The 16559-nt window shown below is 32.4% G+C and overlaps 1 protein-coding gene across 9 annotated transcripts in view; it reads right to left on the bottom strand.

The window, feature by feature from the left end:
- Window positions 1-337: 337 nt before the first annotated feature.
- Window positions 338-16559, bottom strand: part of LOC145245968 (eukaryotic translation initiation factor 2D-like) — a 127915-nt gene continuing 111693 nt past the window's right edge. For all 9 annotated transcript variants that reach the window (XM_080107751.1, XM_080107752.1, XM_080107748.1 and 6 more), the window contains exons 15-16: window positions 12115-12289; window positions 338-471 (exon numbers count right to left, since the gene is read on the bottom strand). In XM_080107751.1, coding sequence (XP_079963877.1) covers window positions 401-471; window positions 12115-12289 — 246 coding nt within the window. In that variant the 3' untranslated portion in view covers window positions 338-400. The remainder of the gene's footprint in view (window positions 472-12114; window positions 12290-16559) is intronic.

Genomic DNA, 16559 nt, shown 5'->3' with positions numbered 1-16559 from the left:
TACCTTGAAAAACTTGTCAGAAAGAAAAAGAAAAAAATTGAATTATTTTAGAATTTACTGGGGAGGAGGAGCAGTTTTGTATATAAATTTAACTGATCCCAATTTCTGGGTTATTCTAATTTTATAGTGGTTAACTAATGTTTTTTTTGTTTTTTTGTTTTTTTTTCCTTAGTCCGAGTGGGAAGATTGTAAAATATGTAATTACCTAAAATCTAAAAATGTAGAATCTCATTTGGGACAAGGGTTAGGGTTAGGGTTAATCTACAACTTCATTACATCACAATCACAACACCACGGGATGAGAGAAAAAAAATAAAATGGAAAAAGAATGAACAAGTTTAACAGGTAAAAGATTTTATGTTTTACAAAATAATTTTGTGATGTTACTACATGAAAGCCATTACGTGCGTCTGCCTTTCTTTGGTGCAAGTTCAAGGCCCTTTACAAACCGTTTTGGAAGGCCGTATTTATCTACAAAAAAAAGAAAAGAAAATGAACATTACATGGCACATGAAAATGGAAAAAAAAACAAAAAAAACTGAGGGGAAATTAATTTGTTGAAAGGAGGAAATGTGATAACTTGGTGAGGCATAATCACATTTTGTTTAATGTAACTTCTGACTTTTTTTTTTTTAGGTGCAACTTTTCAAACTTGAGAACCTGTACAGAATTTCTAAATGAACCCATTAGTTATTAATTTGTAACGGTTGATTGTTTTTACAATGTCAGCCATAACTAGGCAGAAGTGTTCATGATAATGTTGGGACGATTAATCAGAATCTGGAATCCAAAAAATTGGAACACTTTGGGGGTATCGGAATCGGACAAATTTGTGCCTATTTTCTGATGTCAAAAACGATTCCTTAAATTATTTTTCTTTATTTGATTTGTTTTAAATAAATCTTCCATGACCAGTAGTAATAATACAGATATTTTTTGTTTTAAACTTTCGATAAAACTGAAATCTATAGACCCCCCCCCCCCAAACCACGTATGTTTATACGTTTGAGAAAATATACGCACATTAAACATGTGCTTGCATGGTAATCAAGACAAAATAATTTTATGGTTAAATATTTGGAGATTTATAAAGAATTAGAATCAGCGATTTAGTACGGAATCAGTAATTCTATTAGAATTGTGGAAAAATCTTGGAATCGTTAATGATGATATTTTGTAATAAGTAGAGTTGTAAAGTCGAAAATGGTAATAAGGATTGAATAATTAATCTCCAAACCGTCAGAACTATCTGTTTGGACATGGAAAATTCTAGTATGAAGTTTGAGATCTTGTTTTGGATGTGTAATATTACATATATTTAATGGTATTATAATCTATTATTTACAATTAATGGTTCCCACATTGTATTTATTTCTATGCTGTCTACTTATTATTGCTCAACATATGTGCTGCTTATTTGAGACATTTTACTCTCTAGTGATCATCTTTGCCTATAATTTTGACCTTGTTCAACAAGAATAGATGATTTTCCTTTTTCTTCCACATGTGGTAAGCCATACTCAAGGTGCCACAGGGCTTATGAAGAAGAACCTGAAGTCCTACCTAACTAATATTCCTAGTGAACTACGTGCAAAAGAGATCCAGACAATTGCACTTAAGGGAACAGCAAGGATACTAAAAAGAGCTCTCGGTTGGTTTCAATAAAAAGCGGAGCAATGTTGGCAGCTGGTTTGGCTGCACCATACCCAGCATTACAAAAGAAGAAAAAGAAAAAAAAAAAAGTCAGAGAGAGTGGCAACCTTGGTGTAAGCGAGTGTCCTTAATGATGAAGGTCTAGGTCTCATGTATGATATGAACAGAAACTGGAATCTTAGAGAGATATCAATCATACCAGTTATTATTATAGGTGCCACAGGGCTTATCAAGAAGAACCTGAAGTTCTACCTAACTAATATTCCTGGTGAATCAAGTGCAAAAGAGATCCAGACAATTGCACTTAGGGGAACTGTGAGGATACTAAAAAGAGTTATCGGTTGGTTTCAATAAAAAGCAGGGGAATGTTGACATCTAGTTTGAGTGCCTCATACCCAACGTTACAATCTTCAAAGGAAAAAAATAAATAAATAAAGCAGAAAAAATTGCAAGTTTGAAAAGATGGTCAAAATTATACAGCTCAAAAGATAAAGCAGTCTAAATAATCCAAATAAATTGTGTGTAAGAAAACAGAAATCTCTTCAGTGGGTGCACATTTTTTCTGTATCTGATGGTCAGTGAAATGTCCCATCAAAATGATGTCTGAAACTTATAGATATAGCTCGTCACTGATTTATATGACCAATCACCCAATTGAGATTTTCATTTTTCACTTCTGGCATGAGCACCAAATCATTTTCTTCTTGCACACCCAATAATGCACCATATACATTCTTCTTGGCTCATAATTATTTACTGACACAACCGAAGTGCCTTATTTTGAAATTGCATAAAATACTTTTAAAATCTCTACTATTATATAAAAGTCACTTTGTGTGAGTTCTTTCCTCATAGGTTCCGAAACGGTTGAGCCTATCTTTAGCAAATTTCACACAAAGGTAATTTATGTCTGGCAGTGTTCGTAAATATGTTTTATACAGAAATTCATCTGATAAGTATCAAAAATCGAAAAAATCCAATCTTAACAATAGTCTTTCTTCTCTTATAGATAAAAGAATGTTTATGTTACACTGGTGTAACCCTGGTCGGTGTAATGTAAAATATTCCCTCGTAAAAATTCTTCTTTTTTATCTATAAGAGAAGAAAAACTATTTTTAAGATCGTCAAGCCCAGATATCAGCTGACATGATATTGTAAACAAACACAGACAGAATTTGATGAACGACATTATCATTATTTTTAAAATTTCTTTGCAAATTAGTCTACCAGGCAAATTATTCCTTGTAATATAGAATAATCAATAGAGGATTGATTCCATAATAATACATACGCAATCTGTATAAATTAAAATATCATGTTCAAGCCTACTGTACGACCGGACAATGCTGGACAACCAGCTAGTATATATATATATATATATACACTTAATTTAAAATGGTGTAAGGAAAGAAAACTATAAGGTATTTGCAACTTCTCTTCCAATTTTCAAATTTTTTAATCATGTCCAAACGCATTTTATTTCCTTTTGGTGGATTGACTGTTTCTATTTCTTTTGATGAGTTAAGGGCAAAATAGATTCACTGATTGATATAATAATTAAGTGATTGATTTTGTGCTACTAAACAGATACTGTCAAGAATTGTAAATGTCAACTGAATTAAAGGAGTACATTGTAAGATGGTCAACATCATGAAATTTGAAATATAATTTTTTGTCATTTATTCATTATATACTCTGTAATTACATTGAGCTTCTTAAATAAGGATTGGTATGTATAAAAAGGAAATATAAGTGAATAAAGAATATTTCCACAGAAATATATACGGTGGATGCAATAAGTATCCGATACAAAGCAAAAAGTTGATTTATTTTTATTACATGAAAACAAGAACAACAACAACAACAAAATGCTATTCAATGTATTTTTGTATAATAAATACAAATCTCATATCAAAACTCTTATATAATTACGCATTCACTAGATAATTACATAAATGTCATATCTAAGGTTTAAAAAAGTATCAAAAGAAAAATAGTTTTAATTAGCCAAATATTTGTCATATGTTGGTTCAGAGAGTTACGTAAATCTAGATAACTCTTGACGGCGTATCGTTCATTTTGGTAAATTTAGTCGCACTGTTTATGTAATTTCTAAAACTAGAGAATTGTCAGAAAAGACAAGAAAATTAATTGTTCAGCTATACATGGATGGTTCAGGGTATAGAAAAATTTCAACAATGTTGAATATCTACATTTCGACTGTTGGTGACACGATTTGTAGATGGAAGTCCTACCAGTGCACTTCAAATCTGCCACATTCAGGGCATCCTTCCAAAATTTCTAACTGTACTGCTGAACTTTTGGTCCGTGAAGTTAAGAAGGATCCACGAATAACTCGTTCTTGACTCTAGAAAACATTAGAATCATCTGGGACATGTGTATGCAAGAATACAATTAGAAAGAAAGGATTCCAATCAAAAAACCAAGAAAATCTCTTTGTTAAAACCAATTCATATCAAGAATCGTCTGAAATTTGCCCAAGAACATTTGGAGAAACCTTCAAGATTTTGGAATAAAATATTATGGTCAGACAAAACGAAAATTGAGTTATTTGGTCGAAATAATGTAAGTCATGTCTGGAGACAGAACTCCGCGTTTGACCCAAAGAATATCATCCCTACATGAAGTTTGAAGGTGGAAGTATATAGTTGGGGTTCTCTTCAGCTGGCCCTGGAAAACTTTACATCATAGAAAGGAAAACAAATTCTCAAATGCATCGGGCTATACTTGATGATAATCTCTCAAAGTCTGCAGAGGATTTGAACTTGCCTAATGGTTGGATATTCCAGCAGGACAACGATCTCAAGCACACGGCTAAGGAAACTACCGCATGGTTTTGGGAGAAGGAAATAGAAGTATTAGGATGGCCAAGTCAATCACCTGACCTCAACCCAATTGAAAATCTGTGGCAAGAGTTGAAGTTGATGGTACGAAAGAGAGATCCAAGGAATCTGACAGAACCTAAATGAATCTGCCAAGAAGAGTGGGATAAAATTCCAGTTAACATTTGTAACAATCTTGTAATGAAGTAGCCTAAACATTTGGAAGCTGTTATGGTGAGTAAAGGCCATATATCTAAAAACTAATACTATTTTTTGTGTGTGTTGGATACTTTTTGAACCTTAGATATGACATTCATGTAATTATCTAATGAATGCGTGATTATATATGATTTTTGATATGAGATTTGTATTTATCATACAAAATTACATTAGAATAGCATTTTGTTATTGTTTTTGTGTAACAAAAATAAATCAACTTTTTGCTTTGTATCGGATACTTATTGCACCCACTATATATATATATATATATATATTTTTTTTTTGTATAATATATACAGGAATTTACATTTATATCGGTAGTCGGTACCGACGGTTTCAAGCCCGGTAGTTGAGGACTGCTCTTAATGTCCGCCTCAGGCTCTCTTCAGTCGACTCTCATCTGTCTTTAGCCGGAACCGGAACTCTATATGCACACCATAATTTTTATTTATTTATTTATTTATTTTATCCTTTATTTTTTTTATTTATTTTTTTATTTTTTTGTATGCTACTTTAATAAGGTAATAAATTTGAAGCAATAAATTAAAAAGTATGGGATGATGCCTTCTATATTATTATTTTTCTTTAAGCACCCCCCCCCTATCATTCAGTTTAAGTCTCGTTTAAAAGCGTTTTAAAAGTTCATTTTGAAGTTATGTCTAATCTCGTTTAAAAATAGGGTAATAAAATTTAGATTGAATTAGACCTAGGAAGTGCCCAGGGGATGGTATATACTAATATTTAAGTATCGCTTTGCGTTTAAAAACGTTTAAGATTTATTTTAAAATAATCTCTAGTTTCGTTTTAATTACGGTAATAATATTTAGTTAAAATAGACTTAAAATGTGTAAAAATATGGCATATGTTTATATTTAAGTATCGTTTCACGTTTAAAATTATTTAAAACGTTATTTTAAAATTATATGTAATTTTGTTTTAAAACCGGTAATAAATCTTAAATTGAAATAGGTCTAAACGGTGTCAAAAATTGGCGTTTTTATATTAAGTATATTAAGTATAACATGATCTCGCTCTATTTAAAAACATGTTTTAAAACATTTAAAATTTTAAATTTAAAAATTCTCTCTAGATCTCGTTTAAAATGGGTGATAAGATCTATAATAATATAAAATAAAATATTTTGACATGTGTCTATAACTAAACCCTTTTTTTTTTTTTATTCCTTGTAATATAGAATAAAAAAAGATAAAACGTGAAGATAAAAATAAAATATTTTGACATGTGTCTATAACTAAACCCTTTTTTTTTTTTAATCTTCACGTTTTATCTTTTTTTCTATCCCAATTTATAAGAAGCGATTCTCTTCTATGTATACATTCCTTCAAGCATTCATTTCTTACATTTAAGCATCCATCTTCTTGGATTGCTTTTAAAATGTAATATTTTTCGGCATTGCAGAGAGAGCATTGTTTTAGTTCTGGGGAGTATGAAGGTTTTTGCTCGATTTTTTTCCATTTCATCGTAAAAGGTGCACCTTCTTTTAACTGCCAGATCTTGTTTGCTAAAGCCGTATTACTTCTCTCTTTTGCTCTATTGATTATTCTATATTACAAGGAATAAAAAAAAAAAAAAAAGGGTTTAGTTATAGACACATGTCAAAATATTTTATTTTATATTATTGTAGATCTTATCACCCATTTTAAACGAGATCTAGAGAGAATTTTTAAATTTAAAATTTTAAATGTTTTAAAACATGTTTTTAAATAGAGCGAGATCATGTTATACTTAATATACTTAATATAAAAACGCCAATTTTTGACACCGTTTAGACCTATTTCAATTTAAGATTTATTACCGGTTTTAAAACAAAATTACATATAATTTTAAAATAACGTTTTAAATAATTTTAAACGTGAAACGATACTTAAATATAAACATGCCATATTTTTACACATTTTAAGTCTATTTTAACTAAATATTATTACCGTAATTAAAACGAAACTAGAGATTATTTTAAAATAAATCTTAAACGTTTTTAAACGCAAAGCGATACTTAAATATTAGTATATACCATCCCCTGGGCACTTCCTAGGTCTAATTCAATCTAAATTTTATTACCCTATTTTTAAACGAGATTAGACATAACTTCAAAATGAACTTTTAAAACGCTTTTAAACGAGACTTAAACTGAATGATAGGGGGGGGGGGGTGCTTAAAGAAAAATAATAATATAGAAGGCATCATCCCATATTTTTTAATTTATTGCTTCAAATTTATTACCTTATTAAAGTAGCATACAAAAAAATAAATAAAAAAAATAAAGGATAAAATAAATAAATAAAAATTATGGTGTGCATATATAGAGTTCCGGTTCCGGCTAAAGACAGATGAGAGTCGACTGAAGAGAGCCTGAGGCGGACATTAAGAGCAGTCCTCAACTACCGGGCTTGAAACCGTCGGTACCGACTACCGATATAAATGTAAATTCCTGTATATATTATACAAAAAAAATATATTGCTCTTATTTCGAGAAAGGTTTTTTCCCTAATAATAGAGCACTGTATGGGATTTCTTTTTCTACAAAAAAGTACAAGTATATATATATATATATATATATATATATATATATATATATATATATATATATATATTTTGTGAATTCATCAATGTTTGTTTCTCTAAGTATTTTTTGATATACTTGAATAACACACGATGCATGCTAAAATATACTCTAGTTCTAGAATTAAATTTTGAAAAAATAATTCTAATTAATTTATAATTAACTGAACATATCACCCATCTCTCTTCGCTGTCTATGTATTTCTCTTGTTGACATGTTGATTCAAACACTCAAATATTACTGTGAATATTTAGAGAAAACGTGATACTTCTCATTTAATTTACATGCATATGTCTGTACATGCCATGAACACATGTAAATTAGATGACAAAAATCTTTTTATATAAAAATAATATTACTACTATATAAGGATTAGCAGGGAGACCCAATGTTGTTCGGGATTGAATGAGGATCAACAAATTTTTATTGTCATCAAAATTGGTGAAATCGTCCATTTTTCAATCAAATCAATTGATTGCCTGCTCTAGTTGGGGACCCATCGTGGTGCACCGGGGAGAAGCTTCACATGCCTCCCTACAATACATTGTAGTTTACATTGCATTTTAGAGAACCTACTGTTGATTTTATAAAATTATTTTTATATATAATGGCTTGAATTAAAACTTAAAAAAGCAAAAATCAAGTATCATGGTTCAATTATGCTCTAAACATAAACATTCATTTCAAATGCACCCCTGTCATATCAAAGAAGCTACAGTTGATTTTATATGCTTGGCCTTTCTGCTTGTGCAGTAAGAAAACTTTTCAAGTGTACTTGTGATGTTAAGCTGTATAAAGTATTAACTTTGGCCCAAATCGCCTGTTCCTTCTTCCATTGGATTTTTTGGTTATTGATTATCAATACTTATTGAAGACATTCCAATACAAAACCTATCTAAGAACACTGCCAGATAAATAAAGTACATTTGTGTAAAATTTCATAAAAATTGGCCCAGCCATTTAAGAGTTCATGAGGAACAAACTTGCACACACAGATGGACAAAGTTCCTTTTATATAATAGTACAGATAGAAATAATAAAGAGACTTATATAAGAAGCATACCTTAACAGTTGTAACTTCACGTCTAGTAAAATTAACACTGAAATTGATTTTCAACAGTATATTATGTACAGGTTGCTTTTTGGTTGACACTAGGGAATAAATTTAAATAAAATAGGGATGAAAACATATAAACAAAACCACAAAGTGAAAAATGTGACTTGTATAGGAATTTCTTGCAAAAGAGGAATCACTTAATGCAGATAATGAATGTCTTTAACAGTTTTAGTGACAAGCCATACAATTAGAGAAAAATGAATTTGTACAAATAACCCGTCTTTGAAGCTTTGCAGTAAAACTTCATTTATGTTTTTACTAGCGATGTAATGATAGGTTTGAATCCTGCGAGTTATTTTTTGTTTTGGAATTTTCTTTGTTTATTATCTATCCATCTTCATAAAGTTACATAAGTTTATATATTTGTATGTACAGGATTTGCTTCTAACTTAACTGACCGTTATCAATTTTATAACACTGTTGCAAACAAAGGGTTATAATGTACGTTACATTTAGTTTTATGCAAAAGGGGGGGGGGCAAATACCTTCGATTTGTGAAATATTTACATGAAGTATTCGACATCAATTGATAAATATTCCACAAATTTCAGTTTCTTTGAATAATTTTAAAGGGATTTTAATGGACATAATATGGGCACAGCTTTTTATTTAAACATTCAAATATATTGAATTTAATACATAGTCATCGAACATTCATTAACACGTTGACTGCTATGACAACAATATCTGTTGACATGGCAGTTTGCAATGATGCTGCATTAATATTTGTTGATGGTTTCTTTTAATGCTGCCAACACCCTATGTTATTTCTATACGACAAATACCCGCTGTGCCAGGTGCTCATTGTTACGCATGATTGTGGCGTCTGGAAAAGATACTGCAATGAGAAAACATTACAAAATTAATTGGGATTGTGCATCTACTACTAGTCTCTCACTCCTAGCCAGGATTCAGAAAAGAATTGCCAACCTAATAAGTCTTGCACTGTCAACCAAACTCTAAACTTTGATCCATCATGTGCATGATGTTGCATCATTGTGCCGGTTTTAATGATAAGTACTCTGATGTACCCCATCTCTTGTACCCTCTTTACGGAAATATCCATTACTAACCTGATAAATAGCAAACTCCCACCCCTTCATTGTAGATATCCCTAGATGTTAGAAAGCTTTCTACTCAAATAATTTCTTCTCTTGAACTGTTAGGCTTTGGAATTCTCTCCCAGTTTCCTGACTGTACTGACATTCAGAAGTTTAAGTGTAGTGTGAACAGACATCTTCAGTTTTAAATCCAAAGTAGCTGAGCAGCAGCTTGGTTCCCACCAGTTCTGGCAAATAGCAAACAGGATCTTGAACAGAAGCGTGCATTCTATCCCGACTATCATCAATGGACCTGAGGTCATCTCGTTAGCATTAGACAAGGCCAGACTATTTGCCAAGAACTTTGCAGCTAATTCTCCCTATGCGACAATGACCACCAACTCCCTGTATTTCCTCCTATAACAGACAATACTCTATGCAACATACAAATATCTGTGCGTGAGGTCGCCAAGCTAATCAAGCACCTTGATTCCAGTAAAGCAACTGGCCCTGACGACATTCCAGTTATAGTGCTGAAAAAGCTCCAACCAGAACTTACCCCCATACTTACAAAACTGTTTAAGCGTTGCCTTAAGGAGAAGTGCTTTCCAACACCCTAGAAAACTTCATCAGTATGCCCTGTATTAAAGAATTCAGATGAAAAGTCATCTCCCTCTCAGTACAGACTAAGTCTCCTCTGTGTCATGAGTAAGTTGTTGGAATCCATATTAAATAAAGAAGTAGTCAACCACCTCAGCAGAAACAACCTTCTTAGTGACATGCAATATGGTTTCCGCTCTGCAAGATCTACAGCAGATGTGCTAACGGTTATATCACATAGGATTAGTGAATCTCTCGACAAAGGTTTCCTTTCCAGGGCAATTGCTCTTGACATATTGAAGGCCTTCGATAAGGTATGGCATAAGGGCCTACTTCACAAGATTTCCAGCTACGGTATTACTGGAAATGTTTTCTCAATCATTAAATAATTTCTCTCTGATAGGTTCATAAGAGTAGTGGTTGATGGGCAGAAATCAGAGGCCTGCAGTATTAATGCTGGTATCTCTCAAGGTTCCATCCTGGGCCCAACTCTCTTCCTGATCTACATCAATGATCTCCCAAAACACATACTTAAATCATTCGTTGACATCTATGCTGATGATACGACCATCTATGGCAACACATCAAAGGCCGTAAATGACAAAGTTCTCTCTAATTCTCTTTCCTCTGATCTTGAGCATGTGGTACAATGGGGGAAGAGGTGGCTGGTCACTTTTAATTCATCCAAAACCAAGCTTCTATCTTTACATCATCAATGCTCTGATCCCCATCTGGCATCAATCGAAATGGATGGCTCTTGTCTTGGGGAGGCCCCATGTTTTGACAAGCTTCTAGGTTTGACCTTTATTCCTGATCTGAAATGGAACACGTACATCAAATCTGTTGCCAGGGGCGCTGGGAAAATGGTGGGATCCTTCTACCACTCCAGAAGATATCTCACTACTGATGCAATTCTCTATCTGTATAAAAGCCAAGTATGTCCAAGGATGGAGTACTGCTGCCACATCTGGGCAGGAGCTGCTAAAAACAGCCTATCCTTCCTTGACAGAGTACAAAATAGACTTCATGGTTTAGTAGGGGATGCCCTTTTCTCTTCCCTGCAATCTCTCTCCCACAGGAGAAACGTTGCGAGCCTGTCTTTGTTTTATCGTTATTTCCATGGCAGGTGCTCGTCTGAGCTCGAATCCCTCGTCCCCCCTCGCCAATCTTTCACGAGAAACACCCGTCTGGCTGAAACTACTGTAAATAATTTTCCCCACTCTTTATCTGTGCCTAAATCCAAACGTAGATTCCATGAGCAGAGCTTCTTTCTTAGAACTGCACGCCAGTGGAACTCTCTGCCGCTTGCCTGTTTCCCACCTGACTACAACTTGGACGTCTTCAAATCCAACATAAACAAACTCCTGACAAACCGCCCCCTTAAGTAAGACACTCTGTCAAAACACCTAATACTAATGATTACTACAATACTATCTCATTGATTACTGTACACGCAATAACCCTTATCCCTGAGTGGACTTCGGGCCTTGATAAGTGGTGACCCCCATGTAAAAAAAAAAAAAAAAAAAAAAAAATCCCACATAGTATCCCTGCAAATTTTGTACTAAATAGTAGCCCCCTTACATCCAAGTGGCACTGTGCCTTGCTTGGGGTGAAAAACTAGTAAAAAAATTTCTGTGGATAAAAAGCATAACATTTTATATGCTAAACTAAGAAAAAGAGACCTTTTGGTGGCCATTCAACCGGCATAACTCATTCAAGCAATTTTCCTGGAAATGTTTCACCCAATTATTTTTTATTTTTTATTATTCTGTCAGTCATGACCAAGTAGAATAACATTAACATTTTCACTCAGTCATGGCTGATGGAATGAGAACTATCTCTAATGATGGATTAAATAAAGGGTTCAGTTCAAAATTCCTTATTTATTCCAGAGTTTGAAAAAATGCACCTGAAGAAACTTGGAGGTTGCATTGGCTGAAACATGAAAAAACAACAAAGATTAAAAATAGTAGTTCAAATAATACACATTAATCCTCATAACAAAATGTTTGAAAAAAAAAAAAAAAATAAATAAATAATCTAAAATGCAATTTTTACCTAATAAAAGCTTTCCCACAAAATTTATTTGGTTTCCTTGAATCATGACTTGCTTTCCCAACATCTTATTGTCAGCCTGGCTAACGCTGGTGCTGCAGGCTACACCAACGCTCACCTCATGGGCAAAATCCTCTGGAACAATCCCAAATGACTCCAAATTATAAACAATGGTAGCCTGAAACAAAATAAGAACATTTTTTTTTAAATACACAAATGAAATAAAGAAGGATTGGATAATGTGGAGCATTGGCTTTTTTTCAGCTAAGTCTCCATTTTTAGTTGGGAATTAAAATTAAGAGGCCGAATCAAATTTTTCAGCTAAATGCCTCACATCTGGCGACAATCGGACTATTTAGTAAAAGTAAAGAGAATGTGTTTAAATTTGAAATAAATAGTCAATCATGAGAGAATGTAGCACAAAGCCTCCCACCACTAAAATTTCTTTATTCTATTACTAACTTAGAGTCCAACGTGGTTTGTAAAAAATAGTGTTAAACATGCTATGTATCACATGAGGTTAAAATTAAGCAGAAAATGGAAAATTCCATTAGAAATTAAAAATTATAATTAGGGTTATGTGTTAGGATATGAAATCATGGACAAGAAGTTTGAAATAAAATGTAGTGAAAAGAGAAAGATCTTCCTCTTTTCAAAACTGATCCAAAAAGCTGGTGCTTTTAGGCCAAGTCAAACATTTAATTCCATTAAATTCTAGATAAGTAATTTTTATACAAGATAGAAAGGATCAGGTCACAAGATACTAAAGGTAATAATATAACAGAAGTATTTGACAGGATAACAAAATATTTCCATCAGTTATTTCAAGAGAGACGAATAAAAAAAAAAAAAATCAATAAAACAGTTAAAAATGTGTGCTAAAGTATTCTAGGCAGTCCTAATAATCAAATCCCAAACGTTTTCATTCACAAAATAACTTAAAAGCCAGAATCTAGTCATAAAAAATTCTAGAAGGATCTAGAAAGTCCCAGAGGGTTCTACAATAATCTAGAATGAGTTGTGGTGTCATATAAATAGGTTGTGGAAAGGGCAGCAGACCAGTTATCAGCTTGAACCGTTAAAGTAACTCCGGTTCCTGATTCATGGATAAAAAAAGAAGAATACATCACCTCAATCCACGGACTGTACCAGTGGTAAATAGATTTTTGGAAATTGTCTCATTGACCAAACAAAAAAGGGGATATTACTGTCATTGTATTTCTTTATTAATAGAGTAAGTGGCTGCTAGAAGTTTTGCCTGCTGGCTATTCCTAATATTGACTACCTTTCCTTCTTCCTCATTCCATTTTTTGACTTGTGTTCCTCCAAGTCGTCATTGTTTTTGGCTTCGATAGTAGTAACCTTAAAAAAACTGTATCTTTGGGCTTTTGTGTACAAACCGTTTTTCGTTTGTTTTGTTATCGTTGTAAATAAATGAAATTGTCAATTTCCTAAAATCATATTTCATATCATTCATATTTGTTACGACCTGAACGTATATATATATATATATATATATATATAAAATTCTCTGAGAGTGGGAAATTTAAATTGGCAGATATTAAGAAAACTTTTGCAGAAGATAATAGAGAAGACATAAAAAAACAAAAATAATTATAAATGGCTATAGTAAGCAGAAAGGAAAAAAAAACTCTTAACGCCTGGGCGAATGATATCATGAGAGCAAAATAGTTATAGATAGTATATCCTCCCTCTCGAAATAAGAGAAGCTAATACCTGGGAAAATGGTATAGTGAGGAAAATGAACATATACTATATTAGCCCCCAAAAGAGGAAATAAAACTTGTGTGAAATATTTCATAACACTCTCCACAAAGGAGGAGGAGACACTTGACAGGATTCATCTCTCAAATGAGGGTGATAATGCTTGGAAGGACGGTATTATAAAAACAAAACTGATCACAAACTATCCACTCTCCTAAAAAAGATAATACAATAAATAGATTAAATCGGATTTCTTTTTTTCATTTTTTTAGTTCCTTCACCTTTTGCCTAAGATCAAAATGTAGTATATTTTCTCTGAAAAATCAGATGTTTTATTATCGAAAAAGAAACAAAAAAACTATTGTGTATATATAAGAAAATATGACAATACAAATTACAATTATATATTACATAATATTAATCTATTAAAAACAGTTTTAAAATTAAATATGCAAAAAAGACGTTTGCAGATTACTATACATACAATATTTCAAAATATTATCTATAATCAAATTACAACATAAATCAATTCAACAGTGACTTTGTTGCTGCCAGGCTACCCTCCCCTTTCTCCAAGATTTACCTTCTCTCTAAAAAGGAGAGGTTGATTTATTGCTAATCACCTGAGGCTCCATGATGTCTACAAGCGTTTTTATAAATCAGGGTGTGCTTATCCTAGTATGCTGACTTTTTAAAACCACACTTGACCTTATTTGTTTGTTTTGTTGGATTTTATGGAATGCCAACCCTTTGGGTCATTTTATGCCAATTATCTAGGAGTTTAGAAGGCCTTTACTCCCTGCTCTAGCTGATATATGAGTAATATGTTCTTTTCAAAAGTTTTTGACAAAGGCTAATTTTTTTAAGGTATGAAAGTATGATGTGGAGGTTTGTTTTTCTGAAATAGATCCTTAATGTTTTTTCTTTATATAAACTATTCCTTGTTGTTACAATGTCAGTGCACTCAAGTAGAATGTGTTTAATTGTGAGTGGAGTTTGACATGATATACAAATAGGTTGATTTTCTTTTCTCAAAAGATATAGTGGGTTAAATGAGTTTGTCCCATTTTTATACTTGCTAGTGTGACTTCTTTTCTGTTCAGTTTAGTGTTTTGTTCCTACTTTTTAATTATTTCATAGAATTTTTTTTTTGGGGGGGGGGTATTCCCATATTGTTGCCATTTTCCTTTGTGTATGCATTGATATGTTTTTTTTTTTTGTGTTTTCTTTTTAAAGATCTGAGTAAAGGATTTTGAAATTTGAATCAGCTGGGATGTTTAAGGCAGTTTTTGCTGCTAAATCAGCTAATTCATTTCCTTGGATACCGGTATGGCTTGGTATCTAACAGAAAATAATTTCTTTTTGACTGTTTAATTGTGTTAGTTTGTGGAGTAGTTTTGCAATTAGAGGATTGCTTTTCTTTTTCTTTTTTAATTGCTTTTAGGGCTGATTGAGAGTCTGAAAAGATATATTTGTATAGTTGTTGGAACTGTTTTGATGTCAGTGTGGTTAACATAGGTTTAAAAAAACATTCACATTCATTTGTATACACAAATATAAATACACATTGCTATTTATTATAGAGTGGAGGATTTTTAGAAACAATTTCAGTGATTCCTTCCATAGTTGTCTTAAAGGGTCATAATGGACCTCATCCTGTCCTACATCATTATTGTGGGATAGTTTATAGGGTTTTGATTCTTTAATGTAAATAAAATGTTATAGTTTTAGGATTTTAATCTCAAGTTTGTTTCTTTTTGACAGTAATTCTTTTGTATTCATTTTCAAAAAATAGTTTTTTTTTGCATTCATTTTATCATCAAACAGACTTTCAATGTGTTTAGCTTATACATAGATAAATCTGACACTTTTTGAAAAAAAAAAAATGTCATATCTTAATGTATTCTCAAAATTCAAAATGCATCACAGCGGATCTTTTGCTGAATACAGCCTCACCTCTTCAAAAAACTGTTCTGTGCCTCCACCGTGGCTTCCAGAAGTATGCAGCCTTCATGATGCCCTACTGCTCAGATAATCTGGTTAGTATCTTTTTTGATTCAGCCTCAGACATAATAGTCCATGGAGTTGCAATCAGGTGAGTTAAGTGTGCCAGGTGTTGAGACTAATGATGATGTGGAAGTTCTAAAACAGTTACTTCTGGTTGGTTGGTGCTTTATGGCATATCAACTACTGTTGGCCATGTGATGCAAAATTATGTATTGAACTGAAAGTTTTTTTTAGATTCTCATTCATTGGATCAAATCAGGCTCTTAGGTCATTTATTGAATCAATTCACGTTAAGTTAGGATTATATTTTCTTGTACACATTTGCTTTTCCTTCAGGAAAACTAAAATTGTGTTCAGATTTATTTTTTCAAATAGTTCTATCATGTTGAGGTAAAAGCTTTGATAAATTTGTGTGAAGTTACCACAGTCTAGAAGGAAATACTTCACAGTAAAGTGTTCTTGGCATGCCAAGCATTCTGGAGAATCTTCATTTTCCAGAAGGAAGGAATGGGTTATGTGTGTGTGTCCTATGGATGATGGAGATTAGAATACCTATGTCTTCCACTAGTGGTTTCATGCGGAGACCCAAACGTTTTTTAACCTTTTCTTTTTGGACAAATAGTTTTTCGTATTTGGAATTGAAGATGAAGTTATGGACTCGACTTGTTGATTGCAATTTAATTTTATTGTAGACTAGCGGGAGTACCCGGCAATGC

Source organism: Euprymna scolopes, chromosome 23 (assembly GCF_053919585.1).
Source record: "Euprymna scolopes isolate OS-2025 chromosome 23, ASM5391958v1, whole genome shotgun sequence".
Lineage (NCBI taxonomy): Eukaryota > Metazoa > Mollusca > Cephalopoda > Sepiida > Sepiolidae > Euprymna > Euprymna scolopes.
This window is presented reverse-complemented; position numbering and strand designations above follow the sequence as displayed.